Source organism: Equus quagga, chromosome 12 (genome assembly GCF_021613505.1).
Source record: "Equus quagga isolate Etosha38 chromosome 12, UCLA_HA_Equagga_1.0, whole genome shotgun sequence".
NCBI classification, from domain to species: Eukaryota; Metazoa; Chordata; class Mammalia; order Perissodactyla; family Equidae; genus Equus; species Equus quagga.
Window position 1 is genome coordinate 33,770,322 of NC_060278.1, and position 26,363 is coordinate 33,796,684.

At 38.0% G+C, this 26,363-nt stretch overlaps 1 protein-coding gene across 1 annotated transcript in view; it reads left to right on the forward strand.

Moving 5' to 3' along the window:
* AKT3 (AKT serine/threonine kinase 3) overlaps nucleotides 1-26,363 on the forward strand; it is a 325,271-nt gene that overhangs the window by 240,448 nt on the left and 58,460 nt on the right. The window contains exons 9-10 of the mRNA XM_046678396.1: nucleotides 12,186-12,308; nucleotides 22,408-22,536. Coding sequence (XP_046534352.1) covers nucleotides 12,186-12,308; nucleotides 22,408-22,536 — 252 coding nt within the window. The remainder of the gene's footprint in view (nucleotides 1-12,185; nucleotides 12,309-22,407; nucleotides 22,537-26,363) is intronic.

Consider the following 26,363-nt stretch of genomic DNA (forward strand, 5'->3'; position numbering starts at 1 on the left):
CACACTCTCCTCCAACGCCCCTCACACTCCACCTGTTCCTTACACAGACCCTGCCCCACAGAGGCAGACACGCTGCAGAGGATCGAGGCGCTCAGTCTGTGCAAGCGATCAAGTAGCCTGAGGGCTTGCTGTTTGGTAGGACCAGTCCCTAGTATGGGCTGCCTGCCCTGGCTGAGCTGGATTAAATCCGTGCTCTAGTGGGTGGGGCAGACCGTGGGCTAACAGGCCAGGGGAAGAACTCCTGTGACATCTGCCAGCCTCTGTGTCAGCACGCCTGTACTAGGCCACAGTAATGGCTGCCCCCAATGTCTCAGTCTCTAGCAAGGTCTCACCTCTCACCGAGATGCACCCAGAGTCTCTCAGATGAGTGTCTTTTCACCTATGGACTGTGCACCTTTCTGGCGATTTTAGGTTGCTTTCTGAGATGGGTGAATTTGTGCATGGGCCCTTTAACAGCTGGGTTTTCCTGCTTACATCCGATCGCTTTTCTGGGGGTATTCCCCATTGTAGTTAATAGCCAGCAAAGCCAGATACTATGAGACTCATCTCGGTTGTGCTGAGTCTGAAGGATGCTTACAGCAATAACACGCCCCCACTCAGGGAAGGCTGTGTACCTTACACAGTCCAGCTGTAAACTTCCGCAGCTTGCAAAGGTAGCTTTTTTTCCTCCAGACAGGAATTTCTGCCTCTATCAGGACTGTCCATTGTTGTGGGGGTTCTTTTTATCTAGTTTTCAGTTCTCTCTCTGGGGTAATTTTTCCAAGAATAGTGGTAACCTGGTTGTGTTCATGGGAGGAGGTGAGTTCAGAGTTCACTTACACTGCCATCTTGACGAGAGCTCCTCTTATAGAACTTTTATAGTTGTACCTAGTACTTTTAGGTCTAGGATTTATTTTATTTCTTTTTTTTATTTTATTATTTTTGGATGTACATCATATTTCAAATTCTGTATAGATTACATCATGTTCACCACCCGAACACTAATTATAGTGCATCCCCTCACATGTGACCCTAATCACCCCCTTTGCCCTCTCCCCTCCCCCCTTCCCCAATGGTAACCACCAGTCCAATCTCTGATGTTATGTGTCTTTTTTTTTTTTTGTCGTTTTTATCTTCTACTTATGAGTGAGATCATATGGTATTTGACTTTCTCCCTCTGACTTATTTCACTCAGCATAATACCCTCAAGGTCCATCCATGCTGTCACAAATGGCCACATTTCATCATTGCTTATGGCTGAGTAAATACTCCTATGTTCATTGTGGCATTATACACAATAGCCAAGACATGGAAGCAACCTAGGTGCCCATCAAGGGACGAATGGATAAAGAAGATGTGGTATTTATACATGATGGATACTAGGATTTATTTAAAGTTCATTTTTATGTATACTGTAAGCTAAGGATTGAGTTTCATTTTTTTTCCCCATATGGATATCTGGTTATTCTAGCACTTTTTGTTGAAAAGGCTATCCTTTGCCCCATTGAATGACCTTGACACCTCTGTCAAAAGTCAATTCGTGATATACGTGTAGGTTTGTTTGTGGACTTCATTCTGTTCCATCAGTGTGTCTCTGCTTACGCCAATGCCATAGTGACTTGATTATTTTAGCTTTAGAGCCTATCTTGAAATCGGGAAGAACATTGTTCTTTTTCAGAATTATTTTGACCCCTCCACGGCCTATGCATTTCCATATCAATTTAATATCAGCTTGTTAATCTTTACCAGAAAGCCTTCTGGAACTTTGATTGGGATTGCATTGAGTCCATAGATCGATTTGGAGAGAACTGACATCTTAACAACATTTTAGTGTTCTGATCCATGACCTCGATAGATCTGTTTACTTATGTCTTCTCTAATTTCTGTTGAAACATTTTGTAGTTTCTGGCTAATAGATCTTGCACAACTTTTTTCAGTTTTTCCTTACGTATTCCTGTTGTCTTTTCCATTTCAAATTGTTTGTTGCTAGTATATAATACAGTTGATTTTTGTGTATTTACCTTGTATTCCATGGCTTTCCTAAGTTCACTTACTAGTTTGAGAAATTTTTTTGTAAATTTCTTTGGAATTTCTAAGTAGACAGGCTTTCTGTGAATAAAGGCATTTTTACTTCTATTCCAATCTGTATAAACTTTACATATTTGTGTACCTATCTGTTTATGTGTCTATGCCTTACTTCACTGGCCAGGACTCCAGCACAAAGTCAGATAGAAGCAGTGAACATCCGTGTTCCTAATCCTAGAGGGGAAAGATTCAGTCTTTCATTTTTAAGTATGATGTCAGCTCTGCGTTTTTCATGCCTTCCACAGGTTGAGGAAGTTCTCTCCTATTTCTACTTTGCCTACAGATTTTATCATCAGTGGACTTTGACTTTTCTTAAAAGGTTTTTCTGCATCAATTAAGATGATCACACGGTTTCCCCTTTTTTAGTCTGTTAATATAGTGAATTACCTTGATTGATTTCCAAATGTTAAATCAGCTTGTGATTAACCCTCACTTAGTTGGGTATAATCTGATAAAGTTTTAAAACCTTTTACGTGTATGATTATGAGGAATGATTGATCCCTTTCCATGGAATGCCTTTGTCTGGTTTTGTACTAAGGTGATGCTGACCTCATACAGTATGTTGAGTTTGGAATTATTTTGTTTTTTGGAATTGTTTGCATGAAATTGTTATTATTTATTCTTTAAGAGGTTGATAGAATTCACTAGTATTTTGTTTGTAAATTTTAGAGGATCTGCAGTTTTCTTCGTGGGATAGTTTTTAACCAGAAACTTGTGTTTAACTTACCTCATTTTTTGTTCAAGTTGTTATACCATTTCACGTATATCCTTAATATCCTTTTACCAGTACATTTTCATTTTCCCCCTTCAAGCCTTTGTGTTCTTGCTATAAAAATGTTGTATATGCCACAGTACCTTGTTATTTTTGTTTTAAACCATCATTACCTTTTAAAGAGAGTAAAAACATACAAAAAATCAATATATTTTTACCCACAGAGTTAGCGTTTGCAGTCTTTACTTTGTGTAGATCCAATTTTCCACCTGTTATTTTCTGTCAGCCTGATGCATTACCTTGAACATTTATAAATGCCGTGTTTCCGGGGATGAATTCTCTGACCTTTTGTGTGTCCAAAAAAGACTTTGTTTTGCTCTCATTTTTGGACAGATATTTTAGCTTTAGCATAAAATTCTAGTCTGCCAGTTCTGTTTTTCATTACTGTAATGGTGTCACTCCTCTCTCTTGAAGTCTGCTCTCGTTCTTGGATTAGTTCCTTTGTGCTTGCTGTGTCTCTCCTTGCCTCCACCCTCTGGTTGCTTTTAAGCTTTGCTCTTATCGCCAGCCTTCTGCTATTTGCTTATGATGTGCCTTGATTTGGTTTTCTTAATGATTCTTTTGCTTGGGTTCTTTTTATTAAGCCTTTGTGAATTTGTAGGCTTACAGTTTTCATCAAATTTGGAAACTTTTTGGATGTTATTCTTTATTTTTCCTGTCCTCTCAGCTCTCTTCTTCTGTCCTGAAAGTCCACTTACACATATGTTAGATGGCTTGATGTCCCATGGTTTACTAATGCTCTGTTTGTTTTTCTCACTTTTTTTTCTGTCTTTTAGATTTTTTTTCCTGTGTCTTAACGTTTAACAATTTTTTCTCCTGTGTCTAATATGCTGTTTATTCAATCCAGTACATTTTTCGTCTCAGACATCTCAGACTTCATCTCTTGAAGTTTAATTTGGAACTTTTTTGGTATCTTCCATTTATTTCCTTATTATGCTTCCTTCTCTTCCTTTTGAACTTTTAGACTATATATATGTGTGTTTGTGTGTGTGTGTGTGTGTGTGTGTGTGTGTGGTGAGGCAGATTGTCCCTAAGCTAACATCTGTTGCCAATCTTCCTCTTTTTGCCTGAGGAAGATTGTTCCTGAGTTAATATCAGTGTCAGTCTTCTTGTATTTTTTTGTATATGGGATGCCTACCACAAATAGGCTTGATCACAGGATGGTTTGATGAGCACCCAGGATTCAAACCTGTAAACCCCAGGCCACTGAAGCGGGGTGTGCAAACTTAACCACTATGCCACTGGACTGGCCGCTAGACTATATATTTTTTTAATTAATTAATTAATTAATTTATTTATTTATTTTTGGTGAGGAAGATTGTTCCTGTGCTGACATCTGTTGCCAGTCTTCCTCTACTCTGTATGTGGGATGCCGCCACAGCATACCCTGATGAGCGGTGTGTAGGTCTGCACCAGGGATCCGAACCTGTGAACCCTGGGCCCCCAAAGCAGAGCACGCAAACCTAACCAATATGCCACCAGGCTAGCCCCCTAGACTATATTTTTAATAGCTATGTTATCATGATATTCGTCTGTTTCTGTCAATCTGTGTCATTTTCTGAGTCCATTTCTATTCGTTTTTCTCATAGTTATGGGTTATATTTTTCTGATTTTTTTATGCCTAATAATTTTTTATTGTATGCCAGACACTGGACATTGCCAATTTTACATTGTTGGCTATTAGGATTTTGGGAATTTAAAACTATGTATTTTTTAACATAAACCATATATATGTATATATATGTATAAGCCATATATATATATATATATATATATATACACGCGTGTATGTGTGTGTGTGTGTGTGTGTATATATATATATTGTACTTACTTATAAACAGTATGATCTTTTCCAGCTTGCTTTCAAGCTTAGTTAGACTGACCCAGACAGCCTTTTCTCTAACACTAATATTGCTGCGCTACCTACAGGCAGGCGGTCAAGATTCATCACGCTCACCACCTAGGCCCAGGTTCGTTTCCTGGTCAGAGAACCACAGCACCCTCTGTTGATTGTGGAGCTGTGTGTTGCTGAAAGCTGTGCCACTGGTATTTCAAATACCAGCAGGGCCACCCACTTCCAAAAAAGTTGGCCATGAAAACCCTGTGAATAGCAGCAGAGCATTGTCCCATACAGCGCCAGAAGGGGAGAGGATGGCGCAGAAAGACCAGGTAGGGTTCCACTCTGCTGTCCATGGGGTCACTAGGAGTCAGAATCCGCTCAATGGCACTAACACCTAACTAATAACTAGCACTAGCTAATAACTGAGACAGTATCCGCAAGGACTATACTGGACACCGCATTTCTTAAGGAGTCTTTCCTTTTTGCCTGGTGACGATAAAAAGTATTTTGGGTTCTCTGTGAGCCTATGATCGTTTCACATGATCCTTTCCAATGGCTCTTTCTGTGGCCTCAGAATTTTCCTCGCATCCATGTGCCAATCAGTAAGATTTGAAGGCAGTGCATCTCAGAGCCCTGAAGCTCTCCTCTCTGTGGTTCTCTGCCTCGTGAATTATAGCTACTGTGATCTCCCCAATCTCTGCGCTCTCTGCCCTTAACTCGAGGATCCTACCAGGTTCTGTTTGGCTGTCCCTCTTTGTGTCACATCGTGGACAGTCTCTCCAGGCAGTAAGCTGGAGCAGTCATAGTGATCACCTTATTTCCCTCTCCTCTGTATTCACTGTACTCTGAAGCCTCATGTTTCACGAATCTTTGTTTTATTTATTTTATATGGTTGTCTAGTTGTTGAAGAAAGAAGTGTAAATCTGGCATCTGTTAATCTTGCTCCAGGCAAGAGTCTCTTACCTTCATATTTTATGGGTATTTCCACTGGGTGCAGAAGGTTAGGATGCCTTTTTGTTTTTCTTTCAGCAATTTGGACATATCGTTCCGTTGCCTTCTTGCTTATATAGTATCTGAGGAGAAGTCTGGGATTGCCCTCCTATTTGTTCCTCTGTATGTAATTTTTTTCCCTCAGAATTTTTAAAAGATTTCCTCTTTATCACTGTTTTTTCAACCTTTTGAGTGTGCTGTGACTCGTTAGGTTCTGAGTGTTCAGGCATGTTTGTGAGTTTTCTTCTCGTTGGGTTTCATTGAGATGCTTAGATCTGTGCATCGTCATCTTTATCTGAGTTTGAAGAATTCCAGGCTTTGTTTTGCCAACGTGCCCTTCCGCTTTCAGGAGCTGCTGTCACGCATACGTTGGACTCCTTGATGCTGTCCAACAGGTCACTAGGCTCTTTTTTTCAGTTGTAATGTGTAGCTTCTTTTGCTATGATTTCAGGTTCATCGGTCATTTCTTTTGCAGTGTCTAATCTGTTGTTAGTCTCATCTAGTGAATTTTTTATTTCAGATATTGTGTGTTTTATCTCTAGAAGTCCCATTTATTTTTATTTCTATTTCCTTTTATCTCTTCTTTTTTTTTTTCTTCTGCTTTGTCTCCCCAAACCCGCCCTGTAATAGCTGTATATCTTAGTTGCAGGTCCTTCTAGTTGTGGGATGTGGGATGCCGCCTCAATGTGGCCTGACAAGCGGCGCCATGTCTGCGCCCAGGATCTGAACCCTGGGCCACCGCAGCGGAGCACGTGAACTTAACCCTCGGCCATGGAGCCAGCCCCTCCCTTTATCTCTTCTTTATGTTCATGGACTGTTTTAAGGTCACTGTCTGTTAACTCCATCATCTCTGTTATTTTTAAGCTCTCTGTCTAATGACTGATTTTTATCTTGGTTATGGGTCATATTTTCCTGCATCTTCTCATGTCTAGTAATTGTCAGTTGGATACCAGATAGTTGGAATTTTATGTGAGTATCTGGATTTTGTTGTCTTCCTTCGAACACGGTTCCACCTTGTTCTAGAGGGCAATTACTTACAAATAAGATTGATGTATTACCATCTTATTTGTGAGCTTTGTTAATGTAGGTTTGGCCCTTACTCTGACTTTTTTGAAATATCTGCTGAATGCTTGGGTGTTTAGTAATGACACTCTTCGGACTGCTTAGAAACTGAATGTCTCTCAGCTCTTTGTGAACTCTGGGAGTTCTTTGGCATATGGTTCCCCATGCCCTCTCCACTTGTTCTCGTAGAGTTTAACCTGACACGTGTATTGATTGGTATTCAGCAGTAGTCTCAACTGTGCCGATCCTGTGTAGCTTCTTCCTCATTGGTGTTCTGGCCTACAAATGCTGTCCACCTCACCCTCCTCAAAATCTGATACTTAACTCTCCAGCAGTGAGACCTCTGAGTTGTGTTTGGGATTTCCTTTCCTGCATAATGTTCCAGAAAGTCCCCTCAGACAGAAGGCAGGAGATTTTAGGGCTCACGTCATTTGCTTCTCTTCACACCAGAATCATTGTCCTGCACTACCAGTTGCCCAGTATCTAAAAAGAGTTGTGTTATATGTTTTTCCCAGTTTTCTTTTTTGTTTCATGTATTTCTCTCTAGTTGTTTAGAACAAGGGGGTAAGTCTAATCTCATGGACTTTTTATTCTTATTTTCTAGTTTTTTAGTTAGTTTCATATTTTATATATAACAGTTACATGAAAATTTATTTTGTTATGATATTAGATGAAAATCTAATTTTATTTTTCGTTATGATCGGAAGGCTGTTTTCACATTCTTTTCATTGTATACACTGCTGCAGAGAATATCCTTGCATGGACGACTTCTACATTTCCCTTTTTTGAAAGCACATTTTTAGCAAAGGAACTACTGTACTTTAAAAATTATCTTGACATCTATTGCCAGTTGTCCTGCAAAGAGTTTCTATCTGTTTACTTACTAGCCAGCAGAGTATGAAGTTACTTATCTCACCACGCTTTCACTGACAGTACTGTTTCTTGATGTGTTAAATTGTCTCGTTTTTATCTCTACTGCATTGATTATTATGATGTTTTCATATACTGTAATCATTTTTATTCCTTTTATGTTAATTGTCTCTATCTTTTCCCCTTTTTTCCCTTTGTGTTTAGTATTCTTATTTTTCATATGATTTCTTTATATATTAAGCATATGAACTTTGTCATATTTGTTATAAATATTCAATTTTATTTATTTTTGCCATTCCACGTGGTTAATTCTATGAGTTTTTTCTTTTATGATTTGTTCCACTTCTTTTCTACTTGGAAAATCCTTCTTCATCCTGAGATCAAATAACTATTGATTCATATTTTCTAGTTTTTCTAAAAATTAGTTCCATATTTTATATTTAACTATTAATTACATGTGAAATTTATTTTGCTATGATGTGAGATAAAAACTGAATTTTACTTTTCTCCAAAGTTAAGGAATTATTGTGGTACCATTTATTATAGTCATTTTTTTCCCATATACTTTGTCATGCGTTACCATCATCTATTAAATTCTTATTAAATAAACTGTTTCTGGCTGTCTCAATTCATTGATCTTTCTTTCAATTTGTGTGCCTACTCCTTATGAATTATAGCTCTATAGTATCTCTCAGTTTCTTTGGGCAAAAGTTTTCCTGAAAGCATTATTTAATATGTTGAGCAAAACCCTTCTGTTTCAACAGTATCTTGGCTCATTTCACTCATTTTTTTCTGAAGGAGTCACGCATCATTTCTAGCTTTACTTCTCTTCTCTTCTTAGCTCACGTAAGTATCACATCTCTTTCCTGAAAGGTAACAAATGGCCTAATTCCTATGCCAGGTAAACATTACTTCCTTCTTGAAACTTTCTTTTCCTTCATTCTTTAGATCTTGTATTCTTCTTTCCTTTTGTACTTCTCTTAGGGCTCCACCTCAGTATCCTGTTCTGTTTCTTCTTCCTGTCCTTATGTAAGTGGTATCCTAAGATTCTCACCTTAACTCTATTTTCAGTTCCTACTGAATTCCTGAGCTATACTGTGCTTCCTTGGTTTCAACAATATCCCTTATATAAATTACTCCCGTATCTACCTCTGTACCCTTGGATCCCATAGCTCCAAATCTTTGCTATCAAGTGCTTATTTAAATGACATCAGTCACAATAAAATCCATTGCTTCTCTGTCCCCATCCCCATTCTTTTCCTCTATACTGCTGGCAGCAGCTCAGCCTCGATAGGGAAACCTCAACATACTTTTTGTTTCCCTTGGCCCAAATGGCTAGTGCCCTCTGGAATGTTGACGCTCTTGAAATGTCTGTGACTACCACTCTAGCTGCGGTCCCTCAGAAGTCTTATCTAGCTTAAATGTAACTTCTGATATTCCCAGACATATTTGTTCACTTCTTTATTTGTGCTATTTGATAACTACCATATTTTTAGTAGAATTGTTTATAAATAATAATATCCTTTTAGATCGGTGTCGTTTCTTCTCATTGTGTCTGCAGCTTTTCACAAGAGTTGTGCTAGATAGGTGCTCAGTAACTTTTTTGGTTGCACTTTATGAATTGTTTACCTGACTGTAGTCTCAGATCTTTTTAATTGATTCTCCAATTGCTGCTAGAGTTGTTTTTAAAATTATGCTAATTTTTTTACCCAAAACTCTTTGATACTATCTGTCTACAGAATAAATTGCAAACTCATGTCATGGCAGTCAAGATTCAAAACAGTCTGGCCTCGTCTTTGCCCTGAATGTACTATTTTTCAGCTACGCGTATTCCCTGCATGTGTTTCCTTGCCATGGCGGGTTTTTCTTTTTAGAATTAATTCTTTCAATAACAAATAACAAATTTCAATAACAAATAACAAACATTTGTTATTACCTACTATATGTGGGTAATATACTATGCTGTATTAGTAATATAAAGATAGGTAAAACGTACATAGCAATCTTTTGTCAGCTTCCTTTGTATTCTCCATTTGTGGACAATCCCATCCTTCAGAACGTGAGATAATACCTTATCTGTAAAGTCTCCTCAGATCATCCCAATGAAGATTAATCACTCTTCAAAGCATTTTTAATACTGGAGTTTCAGAATTTATCACAACTAGCTTGCCTTTCTTTAATCTATGCTTATGTTTCCTTCACTGGGTTGAATTTCTTAAGATCAGGGACTATGTCTTAATCATCATTTTATGCTCTCTTTTTTCTTCCCAATGCCCAACACGGTGACTTTAAAATAATTGATGCTCACAAAATTGAAAATTGGTTCAAAGCCAAGGTGCAAACTGAGAAGGAATATCCAAAGACTGAGGTTGAAAATCAGGAGAGAGTTGTATTAACAAAGCCAAGGAATGTTTTCAAGAAGGAGAGAGCAGTAGATGATGTTCTGAGCTCCAGAACGGGAAGAAAGGGTATAGATTGTAAATAGATTGTTGGATTTGGCAATTAAGAGGTTCTTGGGTTATCTTAACAAGAACAAATTCTTTAAAGTGGCAAGGGTAGACATCAGAGGACAGCAGATTGAAAAATACATAAGATTCTTCTCCTTAAGTATTTCTTTTAGCTGATATTTTTATATAAATTGGCTGGGAGACAAGTTGAAGATAGATGGTGTAAATAAAGATGTAGAAGCCCACATGTATTACACTGACTTAGAGAGGATCTATATCTTTTGTACAGTGGATGAGTGGGTAGTAGGTGTGACATTATTTTAAGAAAATTTAGAAATCTACCTACGATTTTCATCCCATTAGAAGGCTACCATAGATCTACATAGAGGTCACAGGGATTCCTCCATCAAAGCTAGTGATATTTTGTATAAAGCATGGCAGAAATTATTTTGACCTGGAAACTTTTCAGAATGACTTTACAGATGTTCCATGCTTCTTTCTACTTCTTGTCCTCATTTGAATGATAATGCATTAATAATATATATCTGCCTATGTAGAATGAATGAATTTTGAAAAATGTCTCTGAGTAATTGTATACATTATTTTGATTTTTGGCATACTATATTTGATCATTTTTAAGACACATTTAACATTTCTGCAATTAGAATACCTTTTGTATTTGATGGTGACAACATTTTTTTTTTCTTGCTGTTAACATAAAATGATGATGGAGTCCCAAGCAATGGCATCTTTGATTTGATAAAATTTGACAATATAGTAGAGAATTAAAATTTAGAGACTATCTGCCACATATTTTAATTTTACTATAACTAATGTTGAGCCAGTCTTTTTTTGTCAATAATTATGTGATATTACTTCCCTCTCTTGACTATGACAATGGTTATGCGTAAAGCTGCTCTGAAAACGATGCTAGGCTCTGAAGTGGAGGTGGAGGTGGAGCAGAGGAGGAATCCGTAGGAACCTCTTTTATGTTACCTGAATTATGATTTGTGTGTGAGGAGCAAGTCTTACTTAACTGTAATTCTTATAACTTTGCAGAAACAGTAAGAGTCAGTGATTCGTGTGACGGTATAGTTAATTTCTGACCTTGAATTCGAGGATGCATTGACTGTGGTTCATGTCTTTAATCACAAACAAGCATAAGTACCTACCCTGCTGCTCAGCTGTGTGCTCAGCTCTGTTAGCTGTCTTTCATTGTTCTTAGCAGAGTCCTTCATGCAGTGAAATCGTACAGCAAAGGTCCATAGTCAACTCACAGTGCCTGAAACCTGCTCCTTCCTCTCATACATCGGGGAACTGAGAGGTGCGGTGGGCGGTTTGTTGCATAAAGAGCTGGCCTAAAAGGAGAGCTGGATGCTTGGCCACAGGGAGCACCAATAAATATTTGTTGACTGAGTGGTATATCTTTTGTGTGATTAACAGGAAATGGATGGGCTTATAGTTTTAAGTGATTATGTGAGAAAAGATCGGTGGCGTAGTTAATTTTTGAAACAGGAAGAATATACATTGAAAACTGTAAGCGGAATAATGGGAGCTTCTCAGTCCGTTTTGGCATTACTAAAATAAATTAGAAACTTAAAGCCTCGCAGTTTCTCACCACAGAAAACTGATTCAGACTTTGAAAACGTTTCTGGAGAGATCGTGGTGAATCAACAGTTGTAGAATATAACATGTTCACATAAATCAGTTTGAGCCAATCAGCAGTCCTTTCTTTGAAATCAAATGAGTAAGTAGACATACTCCATCTATCCTTGTGCTCACTTATTGTAATAATGTCTCAGTACCTAATCCTTGAAAGAGTGAGGCAACAGCATCGTGAGGCGAAATGCAGTCTGATGATGCCTGCCTTTTCCTCTGGTAACTGAAGGTTAAATGGGTGGCAAGCAGAATGCCTTAAACAAGATTGGGATATTGATTAAAACGCTGATGTAACAGCCCGCAGTCTCCCCTTGGAAACCTGGAAAAGCTAAGCCAGCTGCTGTCTAGGAGTGCTCAGTGTCCACTGAGAGTACGCTATCTACCGTCACAATATGGTGAGGAGAGGTGTTTTATGTTTGTGTTAATTTCCCCCACTAAATCAGTAATTATTACAGCCCTGTCCCTGCTGTTTACCCTGCAGCTGTTTTTCCATTTGTCGAGAGAGCGGGTGTTCTCTGAGGACCGCACGCGTTTCTATGGTGCAGAAATCGTCTCTGCCTTGGACTATCTGCACTCCGGGAAGATTGTGTACCGTGATCTCAAGGTAAAAGGAAAAGGAGTCAGAATTTGCTTTTGCAGAGTCTATGGGGACAAACATAAAGTAATTACAAAGTTACACAGTTTGGAGAAAAGCGGATTTCATTGGGGAGAAAAGCTCTCTGTTTAAGAATGTAGTTCACTGCACTGGACAGGAAATTTCATTCGCTGATATGTACGTAGTTCCTTTATGTCTGAGTTTTTGATGTGAAAAGTAATTTTTGCTTGACTGCTCTGATCGAATGTGGTCTACCAATAATAGACTCATTTTTCTGTAAATGATATGAGTAATGTTAGACGCCTGATTAAAAGTCAAGTAACTTTGCAAGTAACATTTTAAAATGAATTTCATTATTATATTCTAACATCCAATGTTGTATTATGAAGAAACTTTCATAATAAATAAGATTATTTATTGGGAGGAAAATACTTGTTTTTGTTTTGGCAGGGTTAAATTCCTGAGGCGTTCCAATACAGCCTTATAGTAATTTGTTTAGTTTCCATTTTAAAAAGCACTGTTTTGTTTTACCAGTAATACTGACTTGACTTCTCTAAGCTCCTTTCTGATGAGACCCTCAGAATAGCTCAGGGCTTGATGAACTTTCTGGAAAGGCCAGATAGTCAATCTTTTGGGCTTTGCTGCCCATCCAGTTTCTTGCAGCTCCTCAGCTCTACGACAGTCGGGCGAAGGCAGCGTAGACGGTACGTGAACGAGTGTGTCTGGCTGTGTTTCAGTCAAACTTGATTTACAAAATCAGGCAGTTGGCTAGCTTTCGCCCACAGGCCATAGTTGGCTGACTCTTGGAGTAGCTCATGAAAGGTAATAGTGATTCTCATGATACTATTTTGAATTAGATTGGCCATATTAAGGTAATTTGTATCATGACACATTTTGAACAAATTCTAAATGTGACAATATTACTTTCTTAAAAAGTAAATCATGTAGTAATCTTGACCTATTAAAATTTGATGCAGAATTGCTTTATTTATCAAGTACTACTTCATTAAAAATATTATTTGATTTGTAGAAATGGAAATTACATGAGTCTTTTATGAAATTCTGTTTGTATTAAATGAGGTGTATATCTACGCATTTTTTTATGGCATGCAAGAGGAATCACAGTTATCCCCTCACTCCCATCTCACTCCTTTTTAAGCACCTGAGATTCTTAAGTTATCTAATTATTTAAGCATTTGTCGAGGTTATTTCAGGATGTTCCTATCATGTACCTTTATGTTATAAATGACCATAAGGAGTACCTATCTCTCAAAGTGTTACTTTACATGATGACAGTGAAATACAGTGTGTATGTTTGTATAGCATACTGTTATTTATTAAAATTTAGAAGAAGCTGTAAAGTACTATATTTAGGAAAAATGAACTATCCAACTATAAAACATCTAGATGAGGATGATCTGCTAAGTGCCAGAGTGGACCAGAGATGCCTGCAAATCAACGGTATGTTTAGCCTGAAGGTTTTTATGACCAGGAGTGTGGCAGAATTCAGCATCCCTGTGTCTGATGTCTGTGTGGCCAAAGAAGACTATACTGTTTAAATGTCTTGAATCTAGAGACTTTTTAAAGAAATTAGTTATATGGCGTGACAAAACTTATATGGCATTTTCAAATTTACTTATAAATAGTTAGCTCTTCTCTGAGTGTACTCCTTCCACTCCCACTTTATATATGGATACATATATATATATATATTTTGGTGAGCAAGATTGGACCTGAGCTAACATCTGTTGCCAGTCTTCCTCTTTTTGCTTGAGAAAGATTGTCACTGAGCTAACATCTGTGCCAGTCTTCCTCTTTTTGCTTGAGAAGATTGTCGCTGAGCTAACGTCTGTGCCAGTCTTCCTCTATTTTCTGTGTGTGGGATGCCTCCAGAGCACAGCTTGATGAGCAGTGTGTAGGTCCACGCCCAGGATCTGAACCCAGAAACCCCAGGCCGCCGAAGTGGAGTGTGTGAACGTAACCACTATGCCACTGGGTCAGCCCCTCACTTTGTATTTTATGAATCCTATTTGTAGGGAGAAAGGGGAGGATTTCCTGGATTTAAGGAAATGAGAATAATTTTGAAGTACTTGATAACACAGCAAAATGCTTAAAACTGGAAGATAGGATTAGCAGTCTAAAGAAAGCAATGATCATTTGATTGTCAGCGTTGGTCCCTTAATGATGTAGTGATGTAATTGGGATGGTCTTGGTCACTGTTCTCTGTTAATCATTTCTCAGTAAATGACTCAACATATTTGGACATTAAAGTTCATTTAATGAGTTTTGTTGGCCTGTCCTTTCTGATGGAATTAGACTAAATTTATTTATTTACTTATTTTTAAGATTGACACCTGAGCTAACATCTGATGCCAATCTTTTTTTTTCCCCTCCTTCTTCCTCTTTTTCTCCCCAAAGCCCCCCAGTACATAGCTGTATATTGTAGTTGTGGTCCTGCTGGTTGTGTTGTGTGGGATGCTGCCTCAGCATGGCCTGATGAGCAGTGCCATGTTCGTGCCCAGGATCCAAACCGGGAAACCCTGGGCCACCAAAGCAGAGCACATGAACTTAACCACTCAGCCACGGGGCCGGCCCCTAGACTAAATTTATTAAACTGCCATATAAAATATTTACTTTATATATGAGTACTAGTCATGTAGTTACCATATGCATAGACCACTAACTTTGCTAGACAATTAAATGGTCTCTGCTCTGTATGCTTGGATTTTTTTTAAATATAACCTTAACTTAAAATTCTAAGTCAATGTATAGCATAGTACAGAAACCATATGAATTTACAGCAAAAAAAATACATGTAATGTGAAAAGGCAAATGTTCAGAATCTATACAAGTCTTACCTCTATCCAGAGTGCACAGGATTATGCATAATGGAATAAGATACTTTAGGTGGGATCTTGGAAATTTAGAGCTGAACCGTAGTTTACACATGAGATCCTTGAAGCCGACAGGCCTCGTAAGTAACTTACTCTAAGTAGTGGACTAAGTTGGTGACATAATCAAGATATTAGAACCTGTAAATCCTAGCTCCAGGTCTAATGTTCTCTTCGTTATACCATTCTGCCTTTCTAGTGTTGAAGTGAAATCTAGATGGAGAAATGCATTGGGTTAGCTCTGGAAGGTCACCTAAAATGTGAATGAAACTGCCGAAGATAAGAGAATGCATGTTTTAGATATATTTATACCAGATGTATTAAAAATAGCATCATCAAAAACTGATTTAGATACCTACATTGATTCATCAATCTCAGATTTATCTTTATCATTCTCTTCCTAGTGACCTCGTGTTTATTTAAAGGCAAATCTGTTTGAGATGCCTGTGTTTCCTGCACCTCTCAAGTGAATCAGTCTTATCCGCCACTGCCCCATTTATCATTGGAGGCAAAGCCTTTTTTGTGTGCAAGTTAATTTAAGATATTTTATCAGTTAGTATTTCCTAATAATTTGATATTCATAGCAACACATAAATTATTCCAACCTTTGTTGCACTTTAAAAAGTAATTTTGCTTAATTTTTCAATACATGTCATGGTGTGAAATTTTGTTTCAGTCAGGACCCAAATTCTTTGTGATTACATAGGAACAAGTGGTGTTGCTTCATGGTAACAACAACATTTAAAGAAATCTCTTCTGAGACTTCGTCAGTAGTGCAAATTGTGTTAAAAACTTTTCTGCTTAGTTCTCATTTTGCAAGTGTAACCTTTCTTTTCAACACCCATGGCCTTCCAAGCACAGAAGAGGCTGAATGGGGGCATTTGCAAACGTGCATGCGGTAACAGTGGGATTCACCGAGAATCAACTTCTCCAAGAGTTTGTGACACAAGCGAGGGGCAGAAAACAACACATACCTTGCTGCTATATCCTGCTTGTGGAAAATTTAATCTGCTTTCTACCCAGAGTTTAATAGTTAATCATTTACATTATTAATGTTGGAAGATTTAGATAATTTCAGAGACTCAGAATGACACAAAGGGATGGCTTCAGCAAGTCCTTTACCACTGCCGGCTCAGTCTTCATTGGCCCTGGAAGCTCCCCCGGAACAAAAGCTCAGTCTGAGTGAAGACCGCACCTGTGCTTTACGTACGGAGTCTGAAGACGTGCCCCCAGCTCCCACTTCTAATCAGGCAGTCACTCTGAACGCGCTGTTTTATAGAAATTTTAAGCCACTGCTATTAAAAATCCCTTCCACCTCTAAAATTAAATTGTACTGGTGCAAGCCCAGTGGCACAGTGCCACTTCGGCGGCACGGGGTTCACTGGTTTGGATCCCAGGTGCAGACCTACGCAACGCTTGTCAAGCTATGCTGTGGCAGACGTCCCACATATAAAGTAGAGGAAGATGGGCATGGATGTGAGCTCAGGGCCTGTCTTCCCCAAAAAGAAAAAAATTAAGTTTTACTACTGGGCTATGTTCTTTATTTGAAGTAAATTCTTGAGTGGCTTGGCAACCTAGATGGGGTCTCCAGTGTTGTACGTTATGAATCCTTTTCGAGCTTAGGAAGTTTGAAAGTGAAGACATGTTTCTCTTTCAGTATTTCAGCACACTCTTTTAATTCGTGGTCATTCAGTTCCTGCAGGCCAACTTGTGTGACATTTTGGCACTTTGACGCGTGTAAACCTAAATACGCAGTGTGTAGAGGAGGATTCCTTACTGCATTCTTGGGCCTGAGGCAGTCTCGGTCCTGAACACCGAGTCTGATGTAACTGTGCCGAAAGGGGCGTAAGAGTGAGTGAGAGGAACCGTTCCTTTATATTGCTACAGTGTAGCCATCAGGGCCCTTAAGAACTGCTGTTTTCGTGCCTTTGTTTAAGCACAGTGTCACCCATTTAAATAAAATGGTACCTAAAAGATAGGTAGATAAATATTATATTCGAAGGTTTAGCAAACTTTCTAACAGCTACCTTGATGTGTGTTAAGCAGAGCTGCGCGGCCTGTGTGCCACAAATGAATTATAGGTGTGCCCCAGCTGTGGCCTCCCGCAGCCCGCCAGGGGGTTTAGGAGCCCCGGGGCCAGTCAGTTCTGGCCTCAGGCAGCCTGTCCACTGATCCTGGTACATCCCGCAAATTTCATTTTTTATTGTACTATGAAGTGTAGAGGTTGAAAAGCACTGTATTAAAGACAGCTAGGATTTTTGGAGTTTAATTATATTCTGGGCACCAGCAAGAGCGGAAAGGAGCATAATAAACTTTCTTGCTATAATTTCTTGTCCATAAAGCATAGAGGAAAAATGATTTCAGTATCTACTATTTTTTCTTATATGCACTGAGTCAAGACCCTGTATCAAATAACGCCTGTCCACTTCAACTGGGTCAAAAATGTGGCCTTTTTTATGGAAACTCTGTGAGATATATGTGTAATGTTTTTTCTTTCCTTAAAGCATGAACTGTTAGATAACAGCCTTCTAACTGATACAAATAGTAAGCATTACCCAGATTTTTAATATATAATCTTTTTTTCAAACTTCCTATTTGACTTCGTCATTGCTTTTGCCAGTGGACGCATCCATTAAGCATAAACGTATTTCCCTGCTCCCAATCTGGGAAACTAAGACTGTGGAAATAAAACAGATGCACTTAAAGTTTCATAAATAGTACCGAACAGTCAGTGGTAGTGTGCATTTTGCATTTTATGGCTAATGGAAGAAGGAAAGCCATGAGATTTAGGAGAGAAAACCAAAGAACAGTTATTTGTAAGTATTTTTATTCCTCCTTTACACAATAGAAAGATTCCTAAAAATGTTTGACTAAATCTTCTTTATGTTAGTGTTAAATACACTAAGGAAGTCGTTCCGCTTCTCGGCAGTCCGGGGTTCGCCGGTTTGGATCCCGGGTGCGGACATGGCACTGCCTGGCAAAAGCCATGCTGTGGTAGGCGTCCCACATATAAAGTAGAGGAAGATGGGCATGGATGTTAGCTGAGGGCCAGTCTTCCTCAGCAAAAAGAGGAGGATTGGTAGTAGTTAGCTCAGGGCTACTCTTCCTCAAAAAAAAATAAATAAATGTACTAAGGAAGTGATTTCCAGGTGTTTTGGTATAGCCAGGCCATTGATCTGCTGTGAAAAGACTTCCAGATGATTCTGTGCATCCTTCATATCTGTGAATCACACCACTAATGGTTCCTGTCTTATGGAAACTTTCTTATGCATCTGTGTGAAATTATTATTTATTTTTTAACAAGACTGAATATTTAATTACCCCCCGATTTTTCCTTATACAAGATTAGATTTGGAGATGACATTTTTTAAAGGTGATGCATCTTTGACTATTGTTTATACTTTTGATGGACAAGTTGTTCTTGTCATTCACATTTGGCAAAATGACATTTCAAGATAGAGAAGAAAAATAATTGACAGAAGAAGGTGGACACTATTGTAAACTAACTTGCTGAAAAATTATGAAATATTTAGTTTTGTTGTTTTCTTCAAAAGAAATTATTGCATATTGGAAAGTGTTTTTAATGAAGTCATTGAGCTGACAAAAGTGTTTTATAGGATTCCACTCCTGAACTTTGCTCTTTTCTTTAAAACAGAAGTTGTCTGGAAGAGCATACACGATTTTGATAACTTACAAATCAGCCATTTAAACTCTCCATATTTAATAAGTGATCAATACCTTTGTTGAATGCTCACAATCTGTTGAGTTTTGCATTCAGTATCTCATTTAATTCTCAAAACAATCACATTGGATTGTTACAGTTATTTACCTGTGTCTTATAGATGAAGTTGAGGCACATAGAAATCAGTACCATGCCCAAGGACACACAGTGAGTAAGGGATAAAGCTTGAGTTCACATGAAAGCCCTCTGACTTGACCCCATGCTCCCACCCCTTTTGTTCTCTCCTGCTTCCCATGTAATATGCTACCTCTCACTCCATCACTATACCCTCACCCCATCTCTCTCAGTCATCCCTTAGGCCAACCTGATTTCTTACTATATCATTGTAATTTTTTTAAAAGCTCATTTATAAAACAAGTAGGATGACCAACTCCTGGTTTGCCTAGGACTCCCCAGTTACAGAACTTTTAAGTCCTGTGTCCTGGGAAACCCCTCAGTTCTGGGCAAACTGGGACTCCTGGTCACCTTAACCTATTCCTCACTCCAGCCACATGCCTGCATCTCACTTCATTCCTCATCCCTCAACCCTTGGTATCTTAGAGATGAGATATGAGGGTAGAGAATTAGGTACAAATCAGGATTTTTTAAAATATATATACTTCTTGGTGTTAAAAGACAGTGTTTGTACATTATGATACTTCTGTATCCATCCACTTCAAAATAGCCTTGTCAAAATGTGGAGAAGTGGTGCGTCCTGCCGCTACCATGTTTCCATGAATACTGTCCAAGGCATATAAAGCGCATAAAGAAGGTTGACATATACACCAAACTAGGATGGGAGTGGGAATGGCATGGAGTAGATAGTATATTCATATTTTATTCAATGTTATGTATTATTTGAAGTTTTTTATGAGAATTTTTTGTATATTATGTTAGTAAAAGGGATTTATTAAATGTTTTTAAAAAGATCTTACAACATTTTAAGAACTAATTTGGTTTTGTTTTTATATATTATATATTCACATATTTAAACAATAAGCATTTTTTAAAAATTAAGAGCAGAGCACATATATTTTTATTTAACAAACGAAAGATCCACTACTATATACTTGTCTTTCTCCTTATGGCAAGATAGGAGAGAAAGGAATAAGAGGGTGTTGTTTGAAAGAGGAGGGGCCTGGCCTGGTGGTGTAATGGTTAAGTTCACACACTTCGCTTTGGCAGCCCAGTGTTCGAAGATTTGGATCCCCAGCACTGCTCGGCAAGCTACACTGTGGCAGCATCCCACATAAAATAGAGGAAGATGGGCACAGATGTTAGGTCAGTGACAATCTTCCTCAAGCAAAAAGAGGAGGATTGGCAACAGCTGTTAGCTCAGGGCCAGTCTTCCTCACCAAAAAAAAAAAAAGAGAGAGAGAGAGAAGGGAAAAGGAGAGAAAACCAGAAGCATGAAGATGAGAAAGACTAAGGCAGAGACAAAGAGATAATAGCAAGAAAGAGCAGTTGGCAAAGAAACTCTTTCTTGATGTTTCTGATTGGTTCCAGTATTCAGGACTTATTGCCATTTGGGCAAACTAGGCTTGATTTTTAAGTTGCAGTTGCTAGAGAAGTGTAAGGAAGATGCAGAGTATCTGAATTTAGATAAAATAAGAGAACTTTTACTTTTAAAAGGTTCAACAATATATTTGGAGTTCATTTAGCTTTCTGTAGACAAGTCACAAATTCGCTTCTCTGAAATACCTGCAATTCATGAAACACGCATTGAGCATTTAGTTCAGTTGGGTAGCACAGTAAGTGCTATACCCAAGGACTTATGTCTGTTCTATCTTTCCTTCACTGAACACAACTTCGCTCCAGTTAGTTTCTGGTTTATAAGACATTGGATAATATGGCAGAGTATCATATCATCACATTCTGTGTGATTGGTGTCTGTGGTTTATGTTCCTGTGTGGAGTTCTGTTTTGAATTTGATATTGTCTTCAGAGTTCGGGTAAGCACTTTCGTATGTCATGACATTAAGGAGTAGGATAAGTATCTTCTCCTTAAATAAGTGAATTATCATTTATCCTGCCAGTATAGTTTTCACATGTGTTTCTCACGTATTCCTTTAGGTGGTGTCTACATGACCGGTCAAGGTTAGGGGACCATCTGCATAGGGCTGTAAGATCACAACTCAGAACTCAAATGTATGTCTGTGTGATGATAATCATAACTTTGGGTTCAAACTAGGAGAAAAAGATGAGTTATTGTTACTATTTTCCATTGCATTGGCCTTGCACAAACTCCTTCCCTCTTGCATTTCATAATTTTCACTTGATCCAGATGATTTTGCTACTTGGTTAAACTATAAGATTCTCTTTGGTGTTTTAGAGTTAATGAGTTCCAAGAGATTCCAACTTTACAATATTTGTGCTATATATTTTCATTAACTATTGAATGTTTGACTTTGATATTCTTCTTCTTTTTATATTTAAAAGGGTTGGTGTTTCTTTATTACAAAGAACTGCAAAAGAGGATATTGCCTTACCTTACAAAATAATATTTAGGTTTGATTTACAACAACCATCAAAAAATATTTCTGTAAGCAAATATTTTACAATAGCAATAGATTCCCAAGAGAAATTACTGAAAACCATCTATATATATCTAGGAGAAGATGCTCATCTCTTTGGGATTATTTAAATTGTAATTTATTTTTTTTGAAAAAAAAGAGTTGATGTTTGCTTTGAAAAGTTAATTAGGCTTTAGTTCTCAGAACTTGCACAATAATGACTCTTACTCTCATTCATTTAAAAATTAATAATTTTGTCCTCTTTAAGTATTTTTTTTTATTTTTATTTTTTTTCCGATGTACGTCATATTTCAAATTCTGGATACATTGCATCCTGTTCACCACCTGAACACAAATTATAGTGCATCCCCTCACATGTGACCCTAATCAGCCCTTTTGCCCTCCCCCCTCCCCCCTTCCCGTATGGTAGCCACCAGTCCAATCTCCAGTGCTATGTTTTGTTTTGTTTTTTTGTCGTTTTTATCTTCTACTTGTGAGTGAGATCATATGGTATTTGACTTTCTCCCTCTGACTTATTTCACTCAGCATAATACCCTCAAGGTCCATCCATGTTGTCACAAATGGCTGGATTTCGTCATTTCTTATGGCTGAGTAGTAGTCCATCGTGTATAAATACCACATCTTCTTTATCCATTTGTCCCTTGATGGGCACCTAGGTTGCTTCCAAGTCTTGGCTATTGTGTATAATGCTGCAATGAACATAGGGGTGCAAGTATCTTTATGCCTTTGTGTTTTCAAGTTCTTTGGATAAATACCCAGCAGTGGAATAGCTGGATCATATGCATGTTTCTTTTTAAAGATGAGCTAGGAAGCTACAGGGTTTGTATGTACTGAAAGTTCTGTTAGCTACAACTGTGTCCTCTTTCCAGAATAACTTACACATCATTCAATAACTTTTCAAAGCAGTATTTTCCTATTTTTGAAGACTATGGAACAAATTATGTCATTTTTCTTACTATGCAGTTGGAGAATTTGATGCTGGATAAAGACGGGCACATAAAAATTACAGATTTTGGACTTTGCAAAGAAGGGATCACAGATGCCGCCACCATGAAGACGTTCTGTGGAACACCAGAATACCTGGCACCAGAGGTAGGTTGTGGTTCCCTTCTTGGGAAAAAATAACATTGACATAATGTTTTGCAATGTGAACCATTTAAGCATTAAAAAAAAATTGTAAGACCTAGATTTCAAGAGGAATCAAATCTATTTTGGTCTCATCTGTTTAATGTATTTATTATAAGGCAAGAAAGAATATGTAGAAATTAAATTCTATAAACTTTATGAGCACAAAGGTACTAACTATAATAGAGTAAGAAATTTTTATTTCTTAGCCATATACATTTTGTTCCTTGATTATGCCCATTTTGATTCATTTATTAAAAGAGAATAATTGAATGACTTCAACAAGAATGTTTACAGTTTTATAAACCATCTTGGATTTTCCTTAGAAACAAAAAATGATAATTTGGATTTGTAGTAATGTGCATTTTTATACTTCATTATTTGAAAATATTTCATTGAGAAAGTTAATGAAATGGCAGTGGCTTCATTTTGGAGTTCATGCCAAAGCAAGCTCCAACCTGTGACCTCCCCATGCTGAAGGTTCCACAAGAATTCATTGATTTGTTTATTCAACAACTATATATTATGTGTCTGCTATGTGTTGGGTATTTTTTAGGGTGATATGGTTACGGGAACAAGACGCAAAGGATCCAGCTCTCAGGGAACTTACTTGTGATGGAGGGCTACAGAATAAAAATAAATAAACCACATCATGTCATGTAATGAATAAGTACTAGGAAGAAAAAAAGACTTGATAAAGGGGTGGTGTGGTGTGGTGACTCAAATAGTGTTCACGTTTCCATTGCTGTGTCACATGCCACTCCAGAGCTTACTGGTGAGAAACACCATTCTGTGTGATGGTGATTCTGAGTCAGGAGTGCAGCAGGGGACAGCGGGGGTGGCTTGTCTCTGCTCACAGGATGTGGGGCCTTAGCCAGAAGAACTGCAGGAGGGAGGCAACGCTGGCTGAAGGCTGGAGTCGGGAAGCATCTTTGTTCCCATGTCTGACAGTTGATGCTGGCTGTCAACTGGTACCCTAGCAGGGCTATCAACAGGATTGTCTGTGTGCAACCTTAGCCTCTGCGCATGGCTGGGCTTCCTCATAACAAGATGGCTGCAGGGTAGTCAGACTTCTTTGGCTCTGGATTCTAAAAGTGAATGTCCGGGGTAACAAGTTAGAAGCTGCATCTTTTTTTTTCCCCCACCTAGTAAACCATCAAGAAATGTTTTATTAGTTTTTTTTGAAAATTTCTTTTCTTAGTACATTTTTTATAATTTTATTACAGTATAAGTCACATACCATAAAATTCAGCCTTTTAAAGGACAGATTAGTGATTTTTAGTATGTTCACAAAGTTATGCAACCATCACCACTGTCTAATTCCAGAATATTTTCGTCACTCCAACAAAGAAATCCCATACCCATTAGTTCCCTGGCCTCCCCTCCCCCTAGGCAACTACTAGTCTACTTTCTGTCTCTATAGATGTACCTATTATGGACATTTCCTATAAATGGAATCATATAATACGTGGCCTGTTGTGCCTGGCCTCTTTCGCTTAGCGTAATGTTTTCAAGATTCATCCATGTGTTAGCATGTTATCAGTACTCCATTCCTTTTTATTGCCAAATGATACTCCATTGTATGGACATACCACGTGTTGTTTATCTGTTAAGCAGTTGATGGACATTTGGGTTGTTTCCACTTTTTGGCTGTAATGCTGCTGTGAATTTTCGTGTATGCATCTCCTTTTATGACCTGGTTTCAGAAATTACACGACATAATTTCTGTCATATGCTTGCAGTTAAGCAGTCCTAAGCCTACACAGATTTAAGGGACAGTGACATTGACCCCACCTCTCAATGGTAGAAGAGCGCGTGAGATGGGAGATGATGTTGCAGCTACCTTTGGAAAATATAATCTTCTGTAAATGGGATGTTCAGGGAAAGTGATGTTTGACCAGAGACCTGAATGCAAGGAAGGAGGCAGCTGTTGCCTAAATAGAGGGGAAGAACTTTACAAACACAGAGAGTAGCTGCAGTAAAGCCCTGAGGCAGGAGCACGCTCGGTTCTCCCTCAGACTCTGAGAAGGCTAGTGTGGCTGGAACCGCACGGGGAGGCCTTGCTCTGTGCTGAGTGCGGGCTGCAATTCAGTGAGCACGGGCTATGTGCCATCTGCTAGATAAGTGCGTGGCATATTTGAATAACCTTTGGTGATAGCAAACTTGATCTTTTTAAAGGTGATGGAACTGAGGATCAGAATTTTTTTAAAAAAATATATTCTGGGGGCCGGCCCTGTGGCCGAGTGGTTAAGTTCATGTGCTTCACTGCAGCAGCCCAGGGTTTCGCCAGCTAGGATCCTCAGCATAGACTTGACACCGCTCATCAAGCCATGCTGAGGTGGCGTCCCACATGCCACAACTAGAAGGACCCACAACTAAAAATACACAACTATGTACCAGGGGGCTTTGGGGAGAAAAAGGAAAAAAATAAAATCTTTAAAAATATATATATATGTATATATATATATATTCTGTACACAGCTAGGAGGTGGTGGAGACAGAATTAGGATTCTAACTAGATTTGTCTTATGAAACCTACTTTGACTTTTTAACTATATACATCATGGCCCCCAAGAGTCACAATTTCAAGGCCACTTAGACATGTAAATAATTGTAATTTTAAAATGGATAATTTGTAAATACTCAACAGGAAAAAGTAACCAAAAGAAATTAGGAAGTAGGAATACATTTAGAATGATACCCGCATTCCTCATACATGGAGTAACTCATACCAGTTTATTACCATAATAGTTCTTTTCTACTAGAGATTAAATTTACATTTCAACAATGTTGAGTTACTATAAACAAGTGCTAATAATTTGAAATACAGTAAATTTCCAACTATTATTTTCTTGAGGGGTGCCAAAAATACCATTTTCTCTGTTACAAATCTGGAGTTTACAATTCTCCATTTTTGTGGAGATTTTAGAAACACTATTCCTTGTTTATTCAAATACAAGATCGTATTTTCTAGACCAGGATTGTTCTTGTGAATGTCATGAACAACAAATTCTTTGTTCTCTGGAGTTCAGTTACCGTCCTGTAGATTTGCCTTGGATGATGATAGCCCGCATTTAGAATAACAAAATTAGTTGTGTCACAATTAGGGGAGACTATTTCTGAAGAAGATAAATAGATCTCATTTCAGAGGCAGATGATCTCCTAAGAAACAAAGATTGTTTTATATGCAAATGTCATCAACTGAAGAACAAAACCAAGAATTTAATGCAAGAGTCCCATTGTTTCTAAATAGAAAGTTTACAATTCACAAGAAATTTTCAATTTCTTTTTCAAGACAAATAAGAAAACATTTCTGTTTACCTTTTTTTTAAAAATATTGCGAAAGTCTAGCCTTTAAAAGCAGCTTATATCCCCATGGCTGATACATGTTGATTCATAATTGAAATCTTGGCACCTTGTTTTTATAGGGTAGAGTGACCATTATAGTTACCATCTGAGGATGACAAATCGTGACACAACTAATTTCTCATGCGGTTCTAATTCTTATATTTTAAGTATTTGTGTCAAACCCTAGATTTTTGTTAAATCGGGGTAACTTTGGATGTGTTTACTCTTACTCTTAAAACAAGAATTTAAGTCCTCTCTCCTCTCCAGTATGGACCATTTCACTGAAGAACATTCATTCATAAAGGAATATTTATTGAACATTTATTAGGTGTTGTGCATTGTGTTAGGTGCTAGGAATACAAAGATAGTAAGAAATGGTTTTTGTCCTCAAGTAGCTTGCTGCTTACTAAGATGGTAAAGATATGGAAAATTATTGCTGTGCAAGA